The 25,666-nt window shown below is 37.5% G+C and overlaps 1 protein-coding gene across 1 annotated transcript; it reads left to right on the forward strand.

Annotated features, from left to right (window-relative positions):
- Positions 1 to 1,763: 1,763 nt before the first annotated feature.
- On the forward strand, positions 1,764 to 23,695 carry LOC133860785 (vacuolar sorting protein 18). Its single transcript, XM_062296408.1, has 23 exons — positions 1,764 to 2,146; positions 2,310 to 2,522; positions 2,603 to 2,742; positions 3,139 to 3,234; positions 3,415 to 3,482; positions 3,710 to 3,811; positions 4,051 to 4,195; positions 4,443 to 4,586; positions 4,678 to 4,797; positions 4,951 to 5,007; positions 6,038 to 6,097; positions 6,556 to 6,663; positions 7,376 to 7,518; positions 8,063 to 8,141; positions 9,367 to 9,429; positions 9,520 to 9,650; positions 12,048 to 12,153; positions 12,709 to 12,897; positions 15,066 to 15,293; positions 16,876 to 17,031; positions 17,614 to 17,775; positions 22,704 to 22,820; positions 23,207 to 23,695. Exons 1-23 carry the CDS (start codon positions 1,984 to 1,986, stop codon positions 23,378 to 23,380), a joined length of 2,964 nt encoding a protein of 987 aa, XP_062152392.1. The 5' UTR covers positions 1,764 to 1,983; the 3' UTR covers positions 23,381 to 23,695.
- The last annotated feature ends 1,971 nt before the right edge of the window (positions 23,696 to 25,666 follow it).

Genomic DNA, 25,666 nt, shown 5'->3' on the forward strand with positions numbered 1-25,666 from the left:
CACCATTTAAATAACATGCTGGTAGACCACATGCTGGCCTTGTTTATTTTAAAGCGCCACTGGGCTGTGGGCGTAGAAAAAAAAAAATAAAAATATCAATGGGCTTTTCCTGAGCCGTCAATCCAACGACTCCAAGCCACTTAGCTCTTATAATTACAGTACAATTAAAAACAAATGTCATTTAAAAAAAAAAAAAAAAAAACCTAAAAAAAAACCTAAAATATATACTAAAAAAAAAAAAAAAAAGCCTAAAGTATAGGTCTCAATAGATAAGGTGCCTACTTAAAAAACAAAAGCAAATATATAAGGTCTTAATTTAGAAGGAAAGCCGAGCAATACAGAAAAGACATTTACAGTGAAAAGCAAAATTGCAAATTAGGATTTAGACTCGCGCAAAATTATGAAGACTGAATTATGAAGTTGTTCTTTTAGTCTGTCAATTTTTATTTTTTTTTTCTTCAAACCTTCAAAAATTTAGATCAATTGCTTTTTGATAATTTCTCTCTTCTTAAAAAGTTTCAGGTATATAATCAAACTTTAATATTGATTAAGCTTTTATTTGTTTATGAAAATATATAGTATTTGTTACATATTTTAATTATATGGAAATTTCAAATTGTAGTTAGCTAAGATTGTGGAGAATGACAATATATGATTTCATTGAGCTCTAATCAAATTTTAAATGAGCTTGTGTCGATGTAAATTTAGCATATTTGTCTGTAGATCATTGCTTAAGAAGAAAAAAAAAATTATGATTATCATTTTAATGATTGAGACCAAATTAAAGAGTGGCACAATAAGTTGTATATTACATTTATATGTTTTAAACAATAGTTAAATTTTGTTGAATTATTTATTTCTTTTGTTAATTATATTTTTTTAATATTTTAATCAACTTTTCTTTAAAATAAAAAAAACTTGACCCCCCGAACAAAAGTCCTGGCTCTCTGCCACTGCTCACATGGTCCCACTTATATATCTTGTGTTGTGCACAAGTTGTGCAATGTCGTTGTGGAAGAATATTTTGAGAATATTTTTTCAAATTATATATATATATATATATATATATTAACATGTTCAAAATACGTAAACTATACCTATATTTTAAATTCTCACTTGTAGGGCCTTTTTTTTTGTGTTGTTGTTGTTATTGTTGTTGTTGTTGAAATAATACATTACTTTCATTTGGCATTCAAGAAAATGGATCAGATTGTTCAAACAAAATAACATCACACATACATTTACAATTTTTTTTTGCATTCCAATTCGATCTACAATATGTTTAACGGCCATCTTTGCTAAGCGATGCTTATCGTTATTGGCGACTTTGCTAGTATGATGAATATGTCAACTTCGTAGCAAAATTAAAATCATTCGAGTGGTTTTACTAGTTGTCCAAATCTACCCCACTTTCAATATGTAGAATTCTCACATGTTTTTTTGAACCTATATTAAGGTGTGTTTGAGATTATGATTTCGTAGGTAAAAAATGAGTTTTTAAATCAAATTGCAGAAAGTTAATCATTTGGGAGTTTATTTTTTTAAAATTAAGATTTGAAAATACAAAGTTTTCTACATTTTTAAATTGTAAGCAATGATGTACTTTTTTGAAAACATATAATTTTTAAGGTTAACTTGTGATTTTAAAGAATAAATTATAATTTTATTAAATGCTTAATTACATTTTTAAAAATTCCAAACTCTAATGTAACTTTAGCTAAATAGACTTTAGAACATAGTTATGCTAACAATCTGCTAGAGAACGTCGTCGTTTGAGTGGAGCCGGTAATCAAGATCGAACCTCTCTAGTTTGCGCCAACCTCCAACCGGCCCGAAGCGAGTCCCTTGAGAAACGTCGTCGTTCCATTGACAGTTGCGCCATTGGCTCCTCTCCGACTCCGATTCACATTTCTGCGACTTTGAGCTCCGACCAGGTGGGCTTACAGTGAATTGGGGGGTGTTTGTTACGCGGATAATTCAAAGATGGATCCAGGAAGACAGGTATTCACGGTGGATCTTCTGGAAAGATACGCGGCCAAAGGGCGCGGGATTATCACTTGCATGGCCGCCGGAAACGACGTCATTTTGCTGGGCACCAGTAAAGGCTGGATCATTCGCCACGATTTCGGGGTCGGCGACTCCTACGGTTCGTTCTTCTCGGAATTCAATTTGATTCTGCCTGAAATGTATACTTAGAATGGGAATGGAATTCGAATTCTCAATTTCCACTCTTTGTTTGTTCGTTTCACTTTTCATCACATATGAATGTTTGATTTTTTATTTATTTATTATGTTTATTTGGGGTATAGAGATTGATCTCTCTGTGGGTCGTCCTGGGGAGCAATCGGTCCACAGGGTTTTTGTTGATCCGGGAGGGAGCCATTGTATTGCTGTCGTTGTTGGTAGTGGAGGTGCGGATACTTTTTACACTCATGCGAAGTGGACCAAGCCTCGAGTTTTAAGCAAATTGAAAGGTCTTGTGGTGAATGCTGTTGCCTGGAATAGACAACAGATCACAGAAGGTAATTTATCATCGTTTCGGTCATGGGTTGTTTGATAGATATGTAAAGCTTTTATGGGTATTGATTAGTTTAAAACACAGTTTCTACAAAGGAAGTCGTTCTTGGTACGGACAATGGCCAGCTTCATGAGATTGCCGTGGATGAGAAGGACAAGAAGGAGAAGTACATCAAGTTTCTGTTCGAATTTACAGAACTTCCTGAAGCTTTCATGGATTTACAGGTACTACTTTTTTTGGTCTGCCCTTTCTTCTGGAAAAAATGATTATTGGTTGAGAGTTGATGATTCTTTCTTAACCCTTTATACTAGCATCTTATGTGCATGTTTGTGGTTCACAAAAAGCAACTAAAAAAGCTTATTTGAACAGTCAAAGTTGTAATACTTGTGTGTATCGACTTAACTGCATGTTCTATATATCCAGTTGTTTTGGGCTGTTGGCCATGCCGACAGTGCTCAATCAGCTATATGTAATTGCAGGAACAGTTTAAACCTTATCTGTTTTGAAGATTATGACACTTTGGAAGCGCCAGATTCAAACAAATCTGTCATGCTTTTCAGACATTGAAGTTGGAGTTTGTTCACAATCTAACCATTTTAGTCCTATTCTTTTGAGCACAGATGGAAACGACTGCCATAATCAATGGAACTAGATACTATGTGATGGCTGTTACTCCTACACGACTTTACTCTTTCACTGGAATCGGGTCACTAGAGGTAAGTTAACTCTGACGCAGGTTCTTCATTTTGGCTTTCAAATTTGAACAACTTTGTACAATGAACGTGTCCGATTGTGCACTTTACTGTGGAACAAGTAGTTCTCTGCTTATAGCAGCTGCCTTATTTTTGTGCAATATAATTTGGATTGTATGCTTATTGTTTGTTTCGAACTTTTAGGCTGTTTTTGCAAGTTATTTAGAACGTGCAGTGCATTTCATGGAACTTCCTGGCGAAATACCGAACAGGTAAAGGCTATTGTTTATTTTAACAATATTTTGAATAACTTACTAAAAAATTCAGATACTAAAACTGTAAAAGCTGCCATATTACTTAGCAGTTGCATTAGAAGCATGCTTTTCTTCTCTAAAAGGGATCATTTGTGCTATTTGGTTGGAATTATTTTTTTTCTTCCTGGTAATGCCTTTTGAGCTAGAATATTTGAGGTTTCTTTGCCATTTTGGTCAACTTTCAGTGAACTGCATTTCTACATCAAGCAAAGAAGAGCTGTACATTTTGCGTGGCTTTCTGGAGCTGGTATCTATCATGGTGGCTTGAATTTTGGAGCACAGCATAGGTAGAGGATGACATTCTTTATTTTTTCTTCCTTTGTGTCAATTTGGAACCATTCATGTAGATCACTAGATTTCTTACTGTAGCTGGTACTAGCTTTGTGATTTTCTTTTTGGAATGTGATCATTGTACTTATTCGATATGTGTAGTGTATTGGTTTTTGATGTTGTATCAGCTGCAGTTTCTAGTATGAAAGTTGCTTTGTATTTTTTTTTTTTTTCATGGGGGATATATCTTGAGCAGTTCTACAAATGGAGATGAAAATTTTGTGGAGAACAAGGCTCTATTGGACTATTCAAAGTTGTCTGAAGGTGCCGAAGCGGTTAAACCCAGTTCTATGGCAGTGTCTGAATTCCATTTCTTGCTTCTTATCGGGAATAGGGTCAAGGTGTGTATTTACTTAACACTTATAATATACCTTATAAAGATGCCCATCTCTTGGTAACCATATGAATGCTACAATCTCAATGCTGGTATGTTTAGGACTAATGCTGGTAGCAAATATGAGGTACATTAAATTTATACTGTCTTATAATGAGGTTTTGCAGTTTTTTACTAAAAGTATCCTACCTAAAACATTTTCCCTGTTCTTCAGCTTTAGGACTTGTTTGCTAAGTTCTTTGAATGTTTTCTAGGTTGTAAATAGAATATGCGAGCAAATCATAGAGGAACTTCAGTTTGATCAAACATCGGAGTCAATTTCAAGGGGTATCATTGGATTATGTAGTGATGCCACTGCTGGATTGTTCTATGCATACGACCAAAACTCAGTTTTTCAGGTTTGTATCTTCTGATGACTTTATCTCTTCTGTTTTTGGTCCATGTTGCACTGGAAAGTACATCTTTCTTAATTCAAGGATGCAACAACAGGTGTCTGTCAATGATGAAGGCCGAGATATGTGGAAAGTTTATCTGGACATGAAAGAGTATGCTGCAGCTTTAGCAAATTGTCGTGACCCACTCCAGAGAGACCAAGTCTATTTACTACAGGTCACGAGTAGCTTTTATTGCAATTAAACTCTTGGTTGTTCTGATCTATTGTAAATTTTTGGTCACAATTTTTTTTGTCTTTATGGTCGGCATACATTTATCTACTAAATCTTTTTATCTGGATAGTGTATAATAGAGTAATTTGTGGTGCAGGCTGAAGCTGCATTTGCCTCCAAGGATTATCCGAGAGCAGCATCTTTCTTTGCAAAAGTGAATTTTCTATTACTCAATCCTATTCAAGTTACAATGATGCATCGATTCCTGGGATTTTGCTATATATATTTGATTTCTTATGAATGAACTCAATATTCATGAAATCATCCCAAAGATGCATTGAAACATCCCATATATGTTTCACCAGTTGCGCTTAAAAAGATTTTGACTAATAGCCATAAACCCTAAGAGTTACCAGTACTGGATGTTGGGTGTTCTTTCGGTTTCTAGGGTTTAATTTCGTGGTTTATGTTGGGTTTTTGCAGGTTAGCTTTGGTTCTCCTTTGTATACTACCTGTGTACTTAGGGGCGCTTTTCGCTTTTTTTCTATAAATTTTGCTTACTCATAAAAAAAAAAAAAAATGGAAAATTATCTCTTGGTCAATGAATTTTTGCTATTAAGCTTGAGCAAAATGTAATTGTTGTCCTTTGTACAGACAAGGCCACCCGATTTGCAGATGCATAATCCAGTCCTCTCTCAATTTTGTATGCTCAAAACTCCAGTTTTTTTCTTTTGGAAGGACAAGCCATCTGATTTACTTAATTTCTCACAAAGAATTTAATATTTATTTTCAGTTGTGAATCTTCTACCTTTGAAGGTGTCTAACATACATGCAACTCTTGATAATCATTAATTCATCACATTGCCCTCCCTTCCTACCAGTTTTCAATTGGTTCTGTTCTCAATTACTGTTTTTTTTTTTTTTTTATGCCGGAAAAGAAAATACCTCTATTGTTCATTCTATCTTCCTTCACTTTCTCTTTCAATAGTCATTTGTATCTTTAGGTGCCTTTGAATCCAATTATATTGCTTTATTTTGTTGTTTTCGAATTTGTCTCTAACTTGCAAATTAACCGTATTCCAAAATATTGTATTAAATATAGTTCATAAAAGCTCTTACCTTTTGACCTGAGAGCATTACTTCTTGAAAAATTTGACCGTATTTGTATATGGAGTTATGCATTTCTTTTTCTTTTTCTTTTATCTGGAGGACAATGTTGTAACTAACAGGGAAATGTTTTGCAGATTAACTATATATTATCGTTTGAGGAGATCACTCTAAAGTTTATTAGCATAAGTGAACAGGTAGTTATAGCACTATTTTGTTTGTTTAGCTTTATGAAGATGTATTACAATTATCTCCACTGCTGCATGCACTCTACCATGTTGGCTGCTAGACAATTTTGACAGCTCTTTCACATGAAGTTTATTTTGTCCTTATTTCTTCTTTTTCTTTTGTTTTCTATTCTTTTGTTTTAGGAGATTTATTGCTGGACCTGGAGTTTGAAGTAGGGACTATAGTTTTCATATTGCCTTTCACATTTATGGGGTTCATGCCTCATTAAATTAATTCCAATTGGTCAAATATCCTTGACCCAGCTGACATATTTTGTTGACTGCAAGCCAACTCGTTATGATCAGCATTTATCGAAAACTCATTTATTGGTTTTAGTTATAAGATGCATGAGTTTAGTTGGACTTGATTTGACTGGAATTGTGAAACATACATTTACCGTATTTCATTTTGCTTTGCTTACTTGCAGGATGCTTTGAGAACTTTCTTACTGCGGAAGGTTGATAATCTTGCAAAGGATGATAAATGCCAAATAACAATGATCTCCACTTGGGCTTCTGAATTGTACTTGGACAAGGTTTTGATTCTTTTCATGCATGGTTCTTCCAGGGAATGACCTCGCTTTCCATGTGCTTACTCTTCCTCCATCTCTGCTATGCTAGATGGCTGTATAAAAACTATATTTGTTAGCCCAAATTAGGACAGTAGGATGCTTAGGTTCAATATGATGCAGCCAACAATATTGGACTTATTTTGTTACCATTTTCCATGCATTTTATTACCTCTGATATGTCTATGTTGAACTAGGCTAAATGGAAAAGAAGTCCACTAAACAACTCAAAAGATGTTATGCACAGAAGTAGAAGTGTTCATGTCCTTCATTTTCATTTCCAATTTTCTTTTTGTTTCTTTTTAGCATAGTGATGCAGCTAATTGGCACTTTGACTAAAAGAATCAAGTGCTGTATATAGTTACTACGCTGTTGAACTATGGGCAAAACAACTGTGTTAGCTTGTCTTGGCCCTTCGTATGTTCATAATGTATATCTAAGCAAACAAGTGGTATTGTTATCCACTTCTGTTATGCTTTAATGTTGTTGAAAAGTGGGTGTAAATGCATGAAGGCTGTTTTTGGGAATTCTGCGTCTGGAACATTTGGAGTTTAAGTTATCTTCCACGTGTAGTATTGTCTAAAAGTTCATTCATCTGTTCATTGCATTTGTTAACAAAGCACGGATATATATGTTGCCGTTTTAAAACTAAATTCAGATTACATAAAATGATTGTCAGATAAACCGGCTACTCTTGGAAGATGACACTGCTGTGGATAATCGGAGTTCAGAGTACCAATCAATCATCAAAGAGTTTCGTGCTTTTCTCAGTGATTGTAAGGATGTATTGGATGAAGCAACTACAATGAGACTTTTAGAGAGGTAATTGTTAAGGATTTTTGTTTTTTGTTTTTTGGAGCTATTGTTAACAGGATCTGCTATAGATTGTTTACCTTCAATAAATTAAGTGATTGGAACTATTTTTTATAAGAATGAAGAGATGTTTGTAAAAAATCAAAGGTTTTTTCCTGTGGGGTTCAGTTGATTGATCCCAAAATCAACCAGTGAATCCTAAGGTGGGGATTTTCTCAACGCCCCAATATCTGGATTTTTGAGAGAGAGTTTTCTACCCCTTCAAGTTAATAAATTAACCTATATTGAGACCATGTTTTTGCATAGCATGAAGCTTTTGCAATGGATACTGTATAATTAGATTTCGTATTATAATGCATGGTAAACTGGTTCACTTTTATTGCAGTATATGTTCAGTTATTTCATTTCTCAAGTACTGTTACTTTTGATGCAGCATCATGCTTTACATTGGGACGACGAATACTCATTTCTTATATAAGTCAATCTTTTTAAAATTTCTAGTCAATTAAGGGAATCCTAAAATACTTTTTTTCTCTTTTGGCATATGTTACAGTTATGGTCGGGTTGAAGAATTGGTATATTTTGCCGGTCTAAAGGAGCAGTATGAAATTGTTGTTCACTACTATATTCAGGTGCAATTCTAGAAGCCTTCTGCTTTTCTTGTAGAATGTTGTTGCCACCAATTTCTGCAACTTATAGGTTTTCTCTCAGCTCCTGATTTTAATTTTCTCATTCCTTGTCCTGCTATGTTTTTCCTTGTCTAAGTACTTTCAATTCCTCAATGTATTTATTATTTAAAGTTTCTAAGTTTATGCGTTTGAAACCTTTTCTGGGTCTCGTTTTATGCAAATGCTAGGTGGTCTTAGCGATGTGTTTTTTGTTTTAGGAAACACCACCCCCCCCCCCCCCCCAACCAAAAAAAAAATAAAAAGAAGCGCCACTTTGATAGGTGTTAGTTCCTGAGGAAATTTTCTACACAAAAGCCCTGCTAACAAGTAATGATATTTCCACCAGCATTAAGAAGATATATAGTCCTTGTCCAAGAATCACCTTCTACTTATCCTCTCTTGGCAGATAAACCCTGGTACTGCATACCAAATCCAGAAGAGACCTTCAATTCCGACTTGTTTTGATAATGACACAGACTGCTCAATTCTAAAGATGGAAGAGGATTAGGTATTAGTGTCTTATCCAAGGGGTTTTGAGATTTGGTAGAGAGAATATTGTCTCTCTGCTTACACCGATTACTCTTTTTCAGCTCCCCCATTTCTAGTAAAAAAAAAAAAAGCCCCCATATTATCAAGAGCGGGAAATGATACAGACAAGTCTCAACATCCAATATCAAGAGAGGGGAATACCATAATCATGCTTTTTGCTTCTGATATTGGGTCCCACCCCTACTAACTTTTGCTTTATGATCTGAGCACTTAGATGTCAGTTGAGCAGTTTCGCTTCAGCTGAAAAAGAAAATGATAAGAGTGTGAAAAACAAAAATTAGAAGCTGATATAGTTATAGAATTTGATCCTTAGTGTTCCTGCTACACTGGAAACCTGATTATCACTTCTGTTTTGTACCCTTTTTCCACTAATAATATGAAATTCTTTTTGCTTCTGGATCTAATATGAAAAAGGTGCTGCAAAGATTAGGTTATTGAAGTTAATCGTATAAATTGGAAAATTATGAATTTCCTAATAAGGACAGAACTGATACATTGAAGAAAGTAGTTATTTAACCGCTTTAAAATAGAGATAGTATTTTACCTTGTTTTGATTGCTTATTGTTAAATTTGTGAGCCAATTTATTGATTTGATACTTAAGTCCCCATCACCCACCCCCGGTCTCGGTTTTGGATTCAGCAAGGAGAAGCAAAGAAAGCATTGGAAGTTCTTCAAAGACCTGCTGTTCCTATAGACCTTCAGGTAGAATAAGAACATGTTCCCCACCAGAATATACAGGTTGCCCCTTGTTCCCAACCCTGGGCCTCCATAATCAATGAACTTCTTTTGCAGTACAAGTTTGCCCCAGACCTCATCATGCTTGATGCATATGAAACTGTGGAGTCATGGATGGCCACAAAAAACCTGAACCCGAGGAAACTGATTCCTGCAATGATGCGTTATTCAAGCGAACCTCATGCAAAGTAATGTGCACTTGTATCTTTGATCAACTATATTTTTCTCTCTAGTTGTTGAGACCTGTGTTCACAAATTTCTTGTGATAATTCCAGTAGTTGCGATATGCTGTAGGACACCTAGTTAAACTTGCATATTATCCTGGAAAGCCTGATAGTTCAGAATTTCCAGGATTGTATATTCGAAGCAGTTGCAGCTAACACCTGTTTCTGATATTATTGCTTGTACTAGAACTACACTTCTTCCTCACCCATTTGACTGTTCAATTGATTCATCAGTTGATAGATTAGCAACTTTGTGCATTTCTTGTTCTAAGAAATGGTACTGTTGTTCATTTTGTAAATGCAGGGATTGTTAATTTTCCACCCCTTTGAATCCAATGAATTTTGTAATTCTTGCAATTTCAAGCTCCATTAGCTTATTATTATTATTTTGTAGAAGTTCCAAAAAACTAGGGTTCCAAATCTTAGCTAGGCTAAGTAGGCTCAATAGCCTCCTTTCATAGGCCTATTTGACACTATGTGGTTACGTTTGTAGAAATTCCTTCTCACCAGTCATTATGGATCTGGTCTAGATTTAATGAAAACAAGGTGGTCACTTACTCTTCTAGTAGTGTATGTTGGAAGCAAAAAGGAATTAGAAAAACTGGACCATGCTTTCAGGTTTTGCTCATAATGATCAAATTATATCTTGTCTGCCTGGCGCTTTCTAGTCATTAAAAAAGTAACTTTTTGGTTTGATTAGTATAATAATCATTACTTATTCCAAAAGCTTAAGCTGATGGGAAATTAAATTTAATAATTTGATTAAAACCTTAAAACTGCTCCTCACGTGTAGGCCTAAACTCTCCCTCACAAGTGAGGTTCAACATGTAAAACATTTAATTGAAAATGGGGGTAAATTGTGGAGTTTGGATTCGAACTCAAGACCTCTACTTTGATACCATGTTAAATCACCACTTTTTCTAAAATGTTAAGTTGATAGAAAATAGTAAATTTAATCATTTAATTAATACTTTAGCAATTAGCACAAAAATTAATATACTGATGACATGGCATGAAGACTTGGGAGTAGAATTTGCATCTATGTCCAAGGAGCTGGAATAAGGCACTCTTTCTTTCATTTTATTTTCTTCTTTTTCTAATAGCAGATAAAGGCACCTACAATGTACCGATAACAAAGTTTTTATATACCACTAGAGTGATTAGCTTAGTAGTAAGGGGCTTTACTCCAAAGTGGTTAGGTGATGGGGGGCACATGGGTTTGAGTCTCTGTGGGCATGATGCTAAGGGACGAGACTAATGTCCATTAATCCTTGCTTACAGGCTTCCTGCTACTATGCCCCTAATGGGGCTAGGGTCAAGCCATGGCTCGACTTGTCTTGAAGGAGTGCCTACAGATCCACATTGTGTGCCAGTTTATGGTAAAGTCCAAGTAGGGAGTTCTAGGCCCCGTTTGAAATTCTCGTTCCCCCCCCCCCATTTCCCCCCTGACTTTCGTACTGTGCCTGCCCTGTGGACAAGCTTTTGGCAGGACGCTGAAAATTAAAAATAAATAAATAAATAAAATCAAGGTTGAGCGTGTTTTACATGATAGCAAGAGAATTTCAACTTTCCTATTTTACTCCTGGTAGGAAAAAAGAACAGTGGTGTGTGTTTGGCTTGTGCCAGGGGTAAAATGGGAAAGTTGAAATTCCCTTGCTATCTTGTAAAACACGTTCAGCCTTGATTTTTTTTTTTTTCCAGTGTCTTGCCAAAAGCATGTCTGCAAGACAGGCACAATACGGCAGTCAGGGGGGAAATAGGGGGGGGGGGGGGGGGGAGTGGGCGGAACGGTGATTTCAAACGGGGCCCTAGTCTCTAGTCCCCCCCTCCCCTACCACCCCCAATACCATTTTGCTTAGGAAAAAAAAAAAAACAAATGTTACATATTTTATGTGTTTATTTGGTTATTTGATTCATGAAATTGCATTTAGAGCATCTCTATCTACAATGTAGCGAAAACAATTTTTTTATATTTTATTTGTTTATTGGGTTATTTGATTCATTAGGTTTGTGTTTAGAGCATTAGAGCATTGTCTGATCACAGATCGAGATGCAGGAATCATGTTCTCCATATCTTGTTTGTTATATATTTGCCTTTCTTTGAAATGAAATGCACATTTCATTTTGAATGGATCCAATATTTAGCTTCTGTGGTGACAAATCTGTATATAGATTAGATACATTTTCATCTCCTCGTTGTCAGGCATAAGACTTTAATTAATAGAAACCAAAATTAGAAGTTACTATGACTTTTGGAAGTTCTGGTTTCTGTTTAGTGGTTAGTTTTGCATTAAACTTTCTATGTATTCTAAGTTATGAACTCTGTATTCACTGTTTATTGCTACTATGGATCACATGCAGGAATGAAACACATGAAGTCATCAAATATTTGGAATATTGTGTTCATCGTTTGCATAATGAGGACCCTGGAGTTCACAACTTGCTGCTCTCTCTGTATGCAAAGAAGGTTGATTTGCTTACTTTAGAATTTTGAATATATTCTTTTAAGTTGTTGCTTTTTTGCATGCTCTATCATATATTATAATCTTATTGCACTGTACTGATGCCATTGTGTCTGTGGGATATGTTTGGCTGATGGATGCTATAAATGTATCAAATTTTCCACCCAATCCTATCAAAAAATCTGGCGTCTCCCTTTTTAATGAATCAATGTTTTAGACTGAAAGATATTTGATTACTTTTTCATTCATTAACTTTTTGACTCATATAGTACCGTGGCCGTTGGTCACTCTTGATCCCCAAGTTTCACAGTTAAGTAAAGCTGTGAGTCTTGTTACATCTACAACATATATTTCCTTTATTAATTTTTTATATCATAGGCGAATTGAAGTTTTTTTTTTGTTTTTCTTTGGTATGACGAGTAATAGTTGCTTTTGGGTGAAATTTATCCTGCATCACTCTACATATTTATATCTTTTTGACTTTCTTTAGCATTTTTTTACGGAATAAATACAGTTCATATGGAAATTGAGTGTTGTTTTCTCTTTCATTTTCTAATCAGGAAGATGATAGTGCACTTTTGCGTTTCCTACAATGCAAGTTTGGGAAAGGACAGGAAAATGGCCCTGAATTCTTCTATGATCCCAAGTATGCCTTGCGCCTATGCCTCAAGGAAAAGCGAATGCGTGCCTGTGTACATATATACAGCATGATGTCTATGCATGAAGAAGCAGTTGCTCTTGCCCTACAGGTGACAGTTTGATACTAAAATTTTCTTGTTTTTTTTGATGAACTAAAAACTTTATAACCAAACACTCCAAACTACACTCCAGTAAAAACTGGTATCAATGTTTCAACAAACCCACCTGGTTGCTAGAAAAGCAGCAAACCAGCAAACTCAAGCTTAAAACAGAGCAACACCAACAAACAAACAAAAAACACAACCAGACCTACACAAACCAGAGAAAAAACCAAAAAAACAGATCAGCGGCAGTGAACCATTCGACCTGAAAATTTGGCCATCACTCTAGCTCTAACCTCCCACCGAATTCTGGAGATGATTTGCTCTTCAGTTCTAGGGGTTTTACCATGAAGAATAGCATTCCTTTGAAGCCATAAATGATAAACAGCAGCCCCCAAACATAGTTTCCGAACACAGCTCACCATAGTATTGCCCTTCAAAGCTACAACACTCCAAACAACAATCTCATCCCAATCAGATGGATAGTTACTCACCAAACACTCACTCATAAGAGACCTCCAAATCCTTTTACTGAAACTGCATTCAAAGAAAAGGTGGCTTCGACTCACCATGGAAGCTCTGCAAAAAAGACATAAGCTATCACCAACAAGGCCCCTACCACACATCTTCTCTCGGGTAGTAATAGCTTTATGGAAAGCTAACCAAAGAAAGAAAGCATGCCTGGGAATAGCAGAAGCAAACCAAACAATGTTATACCAATCAACCACAGGATATCTAATCCTCAGTTTTTCCCAAGTCTATGCACTAGAAAACTGACCAGACTTTGAATCCCAAATGGCTTGATCAAGACCTCCCAATTCCACCTCAGGCAAGCGACTTTGGATAGCAACAATAGCATCAGACCTAGCACTAGGCCAATACCAAGATCCATTTTTAATAATTGAATCCAATTTCGGTCCAATACCATGACCAGCATCATAAACAGTTCTCTGCCCATAGACATTAATCAAACACCCAGCCGGATGCCAATTGTCATACCAAAGAAAAATCTTTCGGCCATCACCCACCTTATACCTAATAAATCCTCTAGCAATATCCCTAAGTTTGAGGATTTTTCTCCAGCACCAAGAAACATTTTGAGGGATGGAGACCTGCCAAAAGCTCCTCCCTTTAAGCCAATTTTCATGCACCCAAGCCACCCATAATGAACCAGATCTGGAAAAGAGAGACCAGATGTGGTTTAACATGGACACCTTATTCCATAAAGCTAAACTCTTAATCCCCAAACCACCTTCAGATTTTGGAGTAAACACGATTCCAAGCAACTTTAGCATTGGCCTTTAAATCTTTCCCACTCCATAGGAATCTATTAAACTTCTGCTCTATAAGATGAATAATCTTCATAGGAAGAATAAACACTCTAGACCAAAAAATTTGGATGCTAAAGAGAATGGAAGTTAAGAGCTGTAACCTCCCTGCAAAAGATAGGTGCTTAACAAGCCAGGAATTCATCTTTGCTGTAATCCTTTCCACTAAGACAGCACAATCAGCAGCTGAAAGTTGTTTAGTGGTCAAAGGAACCCCCAGGTACCTGACTGGGAGGCTGCCTTCTTTCATCCGAAGCAACTCCAAGAGACAATTCTTTTCTTCATAGTTCAGTCTAGCACTGAAAAAGGAACTTTTCTCAGGGTTGGCTTTGAGACCCGAGAGGCATTCAAATTCATCAAGAACCTTCTTAACAACTCCAACAGAAGAAGAATTTGCAGCAGAAAAAATGAGAAGGTCGTCGGCAAAACACAAATGAGTCAAATTAATAGTTTGACATTTCGGATGAAAAGAGAAACCCACTGAACCATTAGCAGCCCCATCCATTAAAATTTTCTTGTTTCACTTTGTTAATTCTGTTTCTGTTCTCTTGTAGTTAGTTTATCCATAGGAACTTCTTGGATAGCATTTTACATTGGGGATATTTGGGTAATTCTGAAATGTGTTCAAGTGATTGTTGCATCCAATACTCTGGTATACCAAGGGGCTATAAATCTAGAAACAGGTTGGTTTAACATACCCCACCTCATGTAGTGTTCTTGTGTGTGGAACCTATGCAGATTCTTAGACAGTATACATTTTTTCTAGAACTTTTTAATAGTGATCTTTCCTTTCATTTTAGAAGGCTTTTTGATATGATTGTTATGGAAATTCTTCTTTTGGTGCACTAGGTTGACCTTGAGCTTGCAATGGCTGAAGCTGAGAAGGTGGAAGATGACCAAGACTTAAGAAAGAAGCTTTGGCTCATGGTCGCCAAGCATGTTATTAAACAGGAAAAGGGGGCTAAAAGGGAGAACATACGGAAGGCTATAGCGTTTCTGAAGGAAACTGATGGCCTTTTAAAGATTGAGGATATATTACCGTTCTTTCCAGACTTTGCTCTGATTGATGACTTCAAAGTGAGACTTCATTACCTTTGGTTTTCTTCTAGTTTTTTAGTCATCGCATTGATTCTACCTTAGGATACAATTTTTTCTTTTAAAACTAAATCAATCTGGTTTAGCTGTTCTTGGCTTCTTAAATATGTTAAATCTACATTCTATAGTTATTCTCAAGTTTCATGTTAGTTATAGTCACTGTTCTTTGCAAAAAGTGACTCCAATTCAAATAATTCTCTTCTCCTCGAAGGATATTGACTAAATCCAATTCTTCTACCTTTAGAAGAACTTTTTAAGTTATATTCTCTAATCCAGATGGTTTTTCTAGCATTAATGCAGGGTAATTCACTCCATTTGATATGTGGATTTCTTTTCTTCATCATTGCCCAATTAAATTTAGTGACCATTTGCTGGTGTTTCCAATGTAGAAGAGCTTGTGGTTTACATCCACATATAAATTGTTGGGTTCTTCATTTCGTTTGTTTTCTGAGTCTAGATTTCATCTTGCACCAGATAATGAATGCATGAGCTGCCATTTAAGCCATCCCTTAAGCTTGTAATGTGCAAGGGAAGTTGTTTCTCCAAGTCTAAGGGATTTAAGACTTTCTTGTGCCGTTCAGGTTTTGCCCAAGTTTTCCAGCAAAGAACTAGTAGTCTTTTGTGCATTTGTTTGTTTTCACCAAAGGCTTTAGACCTAAAGGTTTTTCACAAAAACATAAACAAAAGACACTGACCCCAGGGAATGTGAGGAGGAGTTCAATAATTGGAAAGAACTATTCAAGTAAGTGAAGTCTGCATCCTTTGAAGTATCTCCAATAAGTGCCACAATCTGTTTAAGTGCTCTGCTGAGGGACTTACAAAGTTTTGAAGCCTAGTTCTTTCTTATGTACCATTTCGCCAAAATAAGGCTTTTCTAATGCTAGAAGATAAAATGATCTGTGCGCGTGTCCTTTTTTTTTTTAAAGTGTACTTGGCTTAAAAGATACCAAATGAGTTGTTTTGGTTAGATTGTTTAGTGCATTTTTCATTTCTTTTTACACAAACAAATATAAAGTAAAGTGGCAGTAAAATTAAGGAAAACAAGACCTAAATCGGAGAGCAGTAAATGCAAAATATGCAAAGAGGTTTTGAAGAAGACCGAACTTCTGTAAACTTGCTGGCATTTCTAACTCAGTATTTCTTTGATTCACCACGATTCAGAAAAAGAAAAAATACTTTTCTTTTCTTTTTTTGTCTTATGTGGCATCTTACTTTAGAAATCTCATATTTCTAAACTCACTTTTCTTATGTGCCTTCAATTTCAAGAGTGCAATGATGGGTCCTGTTTTAATTACAAAATCCTATAGATTAAACATTAGGTATCTCTTTTTTAGTTTGTTTGGACATCATGAGAGACCTTGTTTAGTCCTTTTTTTCTTGATAAATGAATATATAGTGTGACATATGTCTGCTCTGAAAATGATATATTTTTCAATAAAAAATTATCGATGACATTTGCCTAAATGATCCTATGTCTAATGCGGGCCAACTTTCAGATATTTTACTTGCTTTTAAATTGTCTTCAGATGCCATTAGATCTTTAATTTACTTAATTTGTGTGTAGGAGGCAATTTGCTCATCACTAGAGGATTACAACAAGCAAATTGAAGAACTAAAACAGGAGATGAATGATGCAACACATGGTGCAGACAACATCAGAAATGATATCAGTGCACTTGCTCAAAGATATGCTGTGATTGATCGTGACGAGGAATGTGGGGTATATGTCATCCTGATCTCTATTTGCCATGGGCAAGCTGCTAACTAATTTAATTAAGCTACACTTGGTATTGTGTGTGTAGATAATGTGCGTTCACATATGTGCCGCTTATGTTAGATTGGAGCTAAAGCAAATTATCATGCTTGATATGGTTTTCTTTGAAAGTGCTCCATCTAGTCCCCCCAAAACTTCTTTTCAGTTCCAAAACCCGCCTCTCTGGTTTGAATTCCTAAAACTGAGCAATCTCTTTGATTCCCTCCCCCTCTTTTTATTTAGGTATTCAGAGTGGATGTAATGTTTATAACACCATTTTAAAGATTTAGTTTTCTTGGCTGACAATTGAGTTTTTCCCCCTTAAGATCTTAAATGGAACTTATTTTTTTTCTTTTTTTCTGAGCATCGGAAATGGAATTTCTATTGCAATCTTTCTGATGCTTTCGTTTCTTAGTTACTTTTATAATAAAATGTTCTTTCCTCCAAAGTTGAAAGCTACCTCTCTCTGCCTTTGTGAAACTGATTGTATTTATTAGTTAGCTATGTTCCTATATTGGGAATATGACCTCTCTATCTGCAAATTACCAGGTTTGCAGGCGTAAAATCTTAACTGTGGGTAGAGAACACCAGATGGCTCGTGGTTACATATCAATAGGACCAATGGCTCCTTTCTATGTCTTTCCATGTGGACATGCCTTCCATGCACAATGCCTGATTGCGCAAGTGACACGTTGTACCAATGAAGCTCAAGTATGTCATGGTGTTATCTTTCTGTTTGATTTGAGTGTGAGTGGAAATGTATGGCTGAACTGTCGTTATTCCTGGTTAGTTTATCACTAGCCCTGTCAAAATATTTTACGATAATATTGAATTGAGCCACTTTATGGTAAAACTGTGATCTTATATTTTTGAGATGACTAGTAATGTTATTAGCTAGATGTGTTAACTGCATGGAACAGATTTAAAAGATGTCCTGTATCAAAGAACATTTAAAAGGAGTACTGCTTAGAGTTTTTGTCTAAATAAGAAAATCTTGTTAAGAGGTTGATTTTATTACAGCAACAGGCACATGGTCAAGCTTAGAGGGGAAGTTGAATTACTTTTTTTTTTTTTTTGATAAGTAATAAGTTAGTCTTATTAAAAGCGTAAGGCGCCCCTCAATACACCGGCAGTATACAAGAGAACGCACCTAACTAGAAAGTGAAAAACGAACAAGAAATTCATCAAAGGTAAACGACAACGGTGACACAAAAGCCACCGTCCAAAGATACAACGTATGAAAAAAAGAAGCTAAAATATCCTCCGAGGATCTCTCCAAATCCTCAAAACACATATCATTTCTTTCCTTCCAAACACACCAGAGAATGCATGTCGGCACCATCTTCCAAATAACAGCACTCCTCGGCCTACCAGCCGTCCACCAACACGCAAACAAGTCAAGGACTCTCAGAGGCATAACCCAAGATAGACCAAAACGAGAAAAAATAGCACTCCACATAGCGTATGCAACATCGCAGTGAAAGAGAAGATGATCCACTGATTCCCCGCTTTTCTTGCACATGCAACATCTATCCACCACAATGACATGCCTTTTCCTGAGGTTATCCACCGTTAGGATCTTGCCTAGAGCCGCAGACCACGCGAAAAAGCCGCCCGTGGAGGAACCTGAGTCCGCCATACACTCTTCCAAGGAAAGTGACTTCTCACATCGCAAGCCAGAGAGCTAAAGAAAGACCCAACCTTGAACAAACCTTTTTTGGAGGGGATCCACCACAATTTGTCTTCACTACCTCTATTAAAACTGACCGAGTGCAATACCTGGAAAAAAGCAGCAAAGGTATCCACTTCCCAATCATGCGCTTCTCTAAAAAAGCACACGCTCCAGTGATTGAAGCCACCCACAAGCTCCACATTATCCGCCACTGAAGCATCCTTCGCACGAGCAATTCCAAATAAAACAGGAAAAGCTTCCTTAAGAGTTGAGTTCCCACACCACAAATCATGCCAAAATTTTGTTCTAGCCCCACCTCCCACCTCAAATCTAGAGAATCCTACAAATTTCTTCCACCCTTTCCTGATGTTCTTCCACAACCCCACCCCAAAAGTACCTGTAGGCTCTAGGGAGCACCAACCTCCCCATAAACTTCCAAACTTGGAATCCACCGCTATTCTCCACCAAGCTTCCCTCTCAATCCCATAATGCCACAGCCATTTGCCTAATAGAGCCTTGTTAAACACCACCAGATTTCTAATACCCAACCCGCCTTCTAAAACTGGAGTGCACACTTTAGACCATTTCACCAAATGATACTTGAACTCATCACCAATTCCTCCCCAAAGGAAGTCTCGTTGTAGCTTCTCAATACGAGCACCTACACTTGCCGGGATAGGAAAAAGAGACAAAAAAATACGTGGGCAAGTTGGCAAGAGTACTCTTGATGAGGGTAACTCTACCTCCCTTGGAAAGGTATAACCTTTTCCAGCTGGCCAACCGACGTTCAACCTTCTCAATAACACCATCCCAGATATGAATAGATTTGTAGGAAGCCCCCAACAGAAGGCCTAGATACTTCACCGGTAGATTGGCAACCCCACACCCTAAAATATCGGCAAGACCTTCCGCTTGAACTACGTTTCCCACAGGAATTAAAGCTGACTTGGCCAAATTAACCTTCAAGCCCGAAGCAGCTTCAAACAGAAGAAAGAGGCTTCTAAGATAACGCAACTGAGCATGGCGAGCATTGCAGAAAATCAAAGTATCATCTGCAAATAACAAGTGTGAGAAGGAAACATTACCAACACTAAATCCTTCGAGTAAGCCCCCTCCTACCGCAGCTGAAATCATTCGGCTCAATGCCTCCATCACAAAAACAAACAACAAGGGTGAGAGAGGATCTCCTTGTCTCAACTCACGAGAACTGCTGAAGAATCCATTAGAAGAGCCATTAACCATCACTGAGAATCTCACAGAGGATATACAATGTTTTATCCAAGAGCACCATTTTTCCCCAAATCCACATCTCCTCAATACAAACAAGAGAAAATCCCAATTAACATGATCATAAGCTTTTTCCAGATCCATTTTGCACATGACTCCAGGCTCCCCAGATCTTAATCTACTATCCAGACATTCATTAGCAATAAGTATTGGGTCCAAAATTTGTCTCCCCTTGACAAAGGCGCTTTGAGATTTAGAAATAACCTTTTCCAAAACCGTCTTAAGTCTATTTGCTAGAACTTTGGCAATGATTTTGTAAACTCGACCCACAAGACTAATAGGCCGAAAGTCTTTTAAATCGTTAGCACCTGGAATCTTCGGGATAAGAGAAATGAACGAAGCATTGAGGCTCTTTTCGAAAGAACCCCCGATAAAAAACTCCCGAAACACCTACATAATGTCCCCCCTCAAAACATCCCAACACTCTTTGAAGAAGGCCATAGAAAAGCCATCAGGACTTGGCGCCTTATCTCCATCCATTGCTGAAACTATATTCCTGACCTCCTCCTCCTCAAAAGCTCTCTCCATCCAACTGGCCTCAGATTCTAGAATAGAATCAAAGGAGATACCCTCAACCGAAGGCCTCCACCTGCACTGCTCTGTAAACAGCTTCTTGTAGAACTTGACGATGTGCACACCGATTTCTGACTGATCAGAGGATAGGGAGTCCCCTATCACTAAGGAGTTCAAAGAATTGTACCTTCTATTGGAATTGGCTATAGAATGGAAGAATTTAGTGCACTTACCCCCTTCCTTTAACCACAGCATCCTAGATTTCTGCCTCCAACTCACCTCCTCCAAAAGAGAACACTTCTCTAACTCTCTGACAGTCTCAGCCTTTCTCAAGATCTCCTCTTCCCCTAATGCCCTTCTTTCTTCAATAACATCGAAAGCCTGAATACCTTCAGTCAGCTTCCTCTTGTTTTGCTCTATGTTGCCAAACACCTCATCGTTCTATTTCTTCAAATCCTGCTTCAAAGCCTTCAGCTTACACGCTAGAACAAAGGTAGACGAACCTTGGAACGAGTAAGAATCCCACCACTGTTTTACCAAATCCACGAACCCTTCTTCCTTGAGCCACATGTTTTCAAACTTAAAAGGCCTTCTCCCTCTAGAAACATCGCCGCAATCCAAGAGTATCGGAAAATGGTCCGAAATAAGGCGAAAAAGCCTCTTTTGCGAAACCAAAGGAAACCGGGCTTCCCAATCATGTGACACTAGAAAGCGGTCAATCCTTGACCACATGGGAGGATCATGAGCAATCGACCAAGTAGAGGAGCCTCCAGCTAGGGGGAGATCTACGAGGCTTTGGTCTGCAATAAAATCCGAAAACTCAATCATAGCCGAGCAAAGACGAACGTCACCAGATCTTTCACTCGGAAAGCGTGTAACATTGAAGTCTCCCCCTATACACCACGGCAGACTCCACCAACTACACAAACCAGCCAACTCATCCCAAAGACGTCTTCGATCGAACCCAGAATTCGGGCCATAAACCCCTGCAAAGGCCCAGACAAAATTATCCGCAACGTTCTTGAAGGAGACTGCGAGAGTGAATTCCCCCACACACTTCTCGACCATCTCCACCACCCTTGTGTCCCACATAATGAGAATGCCCCCAGAGGCCCCATTGGAGTCAAAAGAATACCAGTCAAAATGGTTGCATCTCCATAAGCTGCACAAAACACTACGAGAGAGACTTTTAAGCTTAGTTTCTTGAAAACAAATAACATCCGCCTTCCAATCTCTGAGCAAGTTACTAATCCTAAGTCGTTTTCTCCTCTTGTTCGGCCCCCTCACATTCCAAGAAAGGATTCTTGGCTTCATAACACAACTGGGTCCCCCCTTGCCTCCCTATTCCTGCTGCTGGAAGAAGCGCCTCTAGCATCGTAATTGACTGCACTCTTCAAATTCTTGACCTCCCTCTTGCCTTTCTCCGCAATACTAGAACGCTCACCCATCGCTTCTGAATGTTGTTCCCCCTCAAGAAATGTTAAGAGTGCCAATAGTTGTAGCTTATGACCTTCAAATGAAATTCTCACAATGGGATAAATTTCATTTGCACACTGAATGACCCAGTCAGAATACCCCGAAAAACCCCCTGATGTTGGAGAATATGAATAAAGGGGAGGCAGTGTACCCAAATCAGCAGCTCCTCCCACCTCCTCCGCTACAGTCAACGCTCCTGCCCCCTCTTCAGCAATACTCAATTCCTTCCTACTTCCAGCTCCTTCAAGACCCCGAGTATCCTCCTGAACCTCAGCCAATTCAGAGCATCCAGTACTAGAGACTGCATGCTGCCTTGGCCGGTTCACCTGAGGAGAAATCAGCGGCCTCTTCAATCCGTGCTGCCAAGACATTGAATAACCAACTCCAGCAGCCGCAACGTCCAAGCCCAACGACCATGGCCCCGAAATTTTCACTCCTATCGCCGGAAAAAGCATCACCGGCGCCCTCTGAATCCTCTCAGCCCCGAAATCGGTCAAAGTGGCCACCGGAAAATGCATTAAATTCTATAATGTAGATGGCTTCTCTCATTCATAGCTTCTCATAAAATTGTATGTTATTAGAACTTTTTAATGTGCTCAGTACTCTAAAAGGAACATGTGTTTGAATGCTTGGATCATCCAGGTAACAGGATCTTTCTGGCCCAGTTTAACCTTCTGAATGAACATTGCAGGCAGAATACATACTAGATCTGCAGAAGCAACTTACTTTACTGGGTGGGGAAGCAAGGAATGATTCAAACAGTACCCTAACTGAGGAATCCATAACTAGCATGACACCTGCAGATAAGGTCTGTACTTTCATGTGGTTCCTGATATTGCATTTAAGCAACAGGCTCCAGATTGCATCTGATTTGAGACCATTATAGTTTATGGTATTCTTGTTGAAGCCCATCACTTTTAAGGTTTCCAGTAATGTTTGTTCACTTCTTTGCTGGTATTTCTGGTGATATTTAGCATGCAATTCATATACTTCACTCAACCTTTTTTTTTTATAGATAAAAAAAAAAATAATAATAAATGGAAAATATATACTTCACTCAACCTTTTTGTGTCTTGAAGAAAATGGAAAATATATATATATAAAATCTTTGTTTCATTGCCAGCATACAAACACAAACCTATAGCTTCTCAAAAATTAGCTAAACTAACTAATTCATGTCCAATTGTTGTGCAGCTTCGGTCACAGCTGGATGATGCCATAGCAAGCGAATGCCCATTTTGCGGTGACTTGATGATTCGAGAGATCTCTTTGCCGTTTGTCCTCCCGGAAGAAGCACTGCAGGTTACATCGTGGGAGATAAAACCACATACTCTTGGAAACCAGAGGACCCTTTCTTTACCTTTATGATCGTGTTGTGTCTTTGTAGGCTGTGCTTGTGTTCCAGGGAGGTATGTTGTTGCCAAAATGGTGCTTTGCAGTTTTCTTTTCTTTTAAATGTACGGTCCTGAGGTCAATTGGGTCATGAAGAATGCCCTCATCGAGTAATTTTAGAAATTATATTTTTATTCCATAGTGTTGACGTAGCTATCCCAACCAACCTTTGGATCAGGCTTCGTCAAAAAAAAAATCAAGGATTGATTGAGACTGTCACATTAATATTGTGAGATAGTTATGGGATAAAAATATGGTATATAACATTTTTTGCCCTCCTTTTATCATTTATTTTTGGATGCCCTTTGGAATTTAGGCCCCCCTCCCTCCTATCTTGAGCATAGAATTTGCCTTTATGCAGTTGTGCAATTTCCGGGTGATTTGATCTTCTACCATAGAAATTTGTCTGTTGTTGTAAAATCCATTTGAGAGGGTTCGGTTTTTAGCATGTAATCAATTATAGTAGCATTGTTAGAAGTATAATTTTCTTCTTCCTTTTATTTTATTTTGTTTTTGTAGTCGGATGGAGTACTTAATGTATATGTCTAGTTTATTAACAAACTCATGAGAGCTAATTGTTTAGTTAGTAACCTTAGGGCCCTTGGGCATTGAGGGCGCAACAGCTATAGTTGTATAAACATCTTGGTAGTCCTTCCTAGTGGTCATATGTTCGAACCCGGCTGCAGTAGTAGTCTACGAACTAGATGCTACTAAGAAGAGGCTTTACCAACTTGTATTTTGGTGAGGTTATGGTGACGGATTTGCCTTCCAAGACAGTAGCTATAGTTTGAACCGAACATTCTACAGCGAGTAGGAACTCCGATGGTTACACTCAAAAAGGTTAATTACACTGATCGTCTTTCTTGCCTTTTACTCATTTAAATAAATAAAATAATAAAAATTCTTGGTAGTCCTATCAAAGCAGAAAGAGCATGTACTACCTACATTAAAAGGGTTAGCATGTACTACTTACATAAAAAGGGCTGATCCTTTGTAGGACGCTTATGTTGGAAGAAAAAGTGGCAGAAGAGCTGAAGATTGTTTGGTTCTTCCACAACTTAACGCCACCAAAAACTTTGGCCAATTGGACTTATGCTCCGTCTGGTTCTATGTAAAATATTTTTGGTTGGAAAATATATTGGAAAAAATAATATTTTGGGAAAATATTTTTCTTTAAAAACAATTTTTGGCGTTTGGTGCGTATGAAATATTATAAATATTTTTTATATTTTCATTCAATCATATTAATTTATAAAAGCAAATTTTTATTTCACAACATTAAAATATTAATATAAAAAAATTAACCTAAAAATTTGAATTCTGGCAATGGTCTAGTGGTGGCCCTATAGTTGTTAGGCAAGGCTTGATGGTGGTCTAGTAGAGGTTTGGCAGTTTCCTAACGGTGGTAATCCGATGATGGTCTAGTGGCAGTTTGGTGGAGGCTATGTGGTGGTCCCACAAAGGCCTGATGGTGGTTTGCGTAGGCCCAGTGGTGGTCCAAGTATGGCTTGGCGGTGGTTCAATGCCGGTCTGGCGATAGCTTAGAGGTGACCCGACAATGGCTCGTTGGTGGCTCAGCAAAAGACGGGGGTGGTCTTGACCAGGTGGCCCATCAATGGTTCGGCGGAGGCCCGACAATGATCCAATGGTGGCCTGGTGGAGGCCCATTGGTATTTGGGCGATGGTTTGGTGGAGGTCTGTCGGTGTGAAAATATGAAGTTCAAACATGAAAAAAAAAGGATTTACGGTTTTAAAAAAATAGAAAAACATTTTATAGAAATTAAATAAGATTTTTCGGTTAAAAGGAAAATGTTTTTGTTTGGTGTGACGGAAAATAATAGTCAATCGACCATATCTGTTTGATCGAAAAAGCTTATTTAATTTTTTCGTAAAATGTTTTCTCTTTTTAAAAATTGTAAATAATTTTTTCAGGTTGAGCTTCACATTCTCCCACTGTCGAACCTCCACCGAACCACCACCTGAACACCACTAGGCCTCCACCAAGCCACAACAGGACTACCATCGGACCACCACTAGACCTTTGTCAAACCAACGTTGGGTCTTTGTCAAATCACAATAAGGCATCTGTCAAACCAACGCCGGAACTCAAATTTTTAGGTTAATTATTTTTAATTATTTTATATTAATATTTTTATGTTGTGAATAAAAAACGGAGCCTTAGTAACATTTCATTAGCACACTTCTTCATTTAGCAACACTTAGAAATGAACTAAAAATGTGAAGGACAAGTTTTCTTTCAAA

Source organism: Alnus glutinosa, chromosome 2, assembly GCF_958979055.1.
Source record: "Alnus glutinosa chromosome 2, dhAlnGlut1.1, whole genome shotgun sequence".
Classification (NCBI taxonomy): domain Eukaryota; kingdom Viridiplantae; phylum Streptophyta; class Magnoliopsida; order Fagales; family Betulaceae; genus Alnus; species Alnus glutinosa.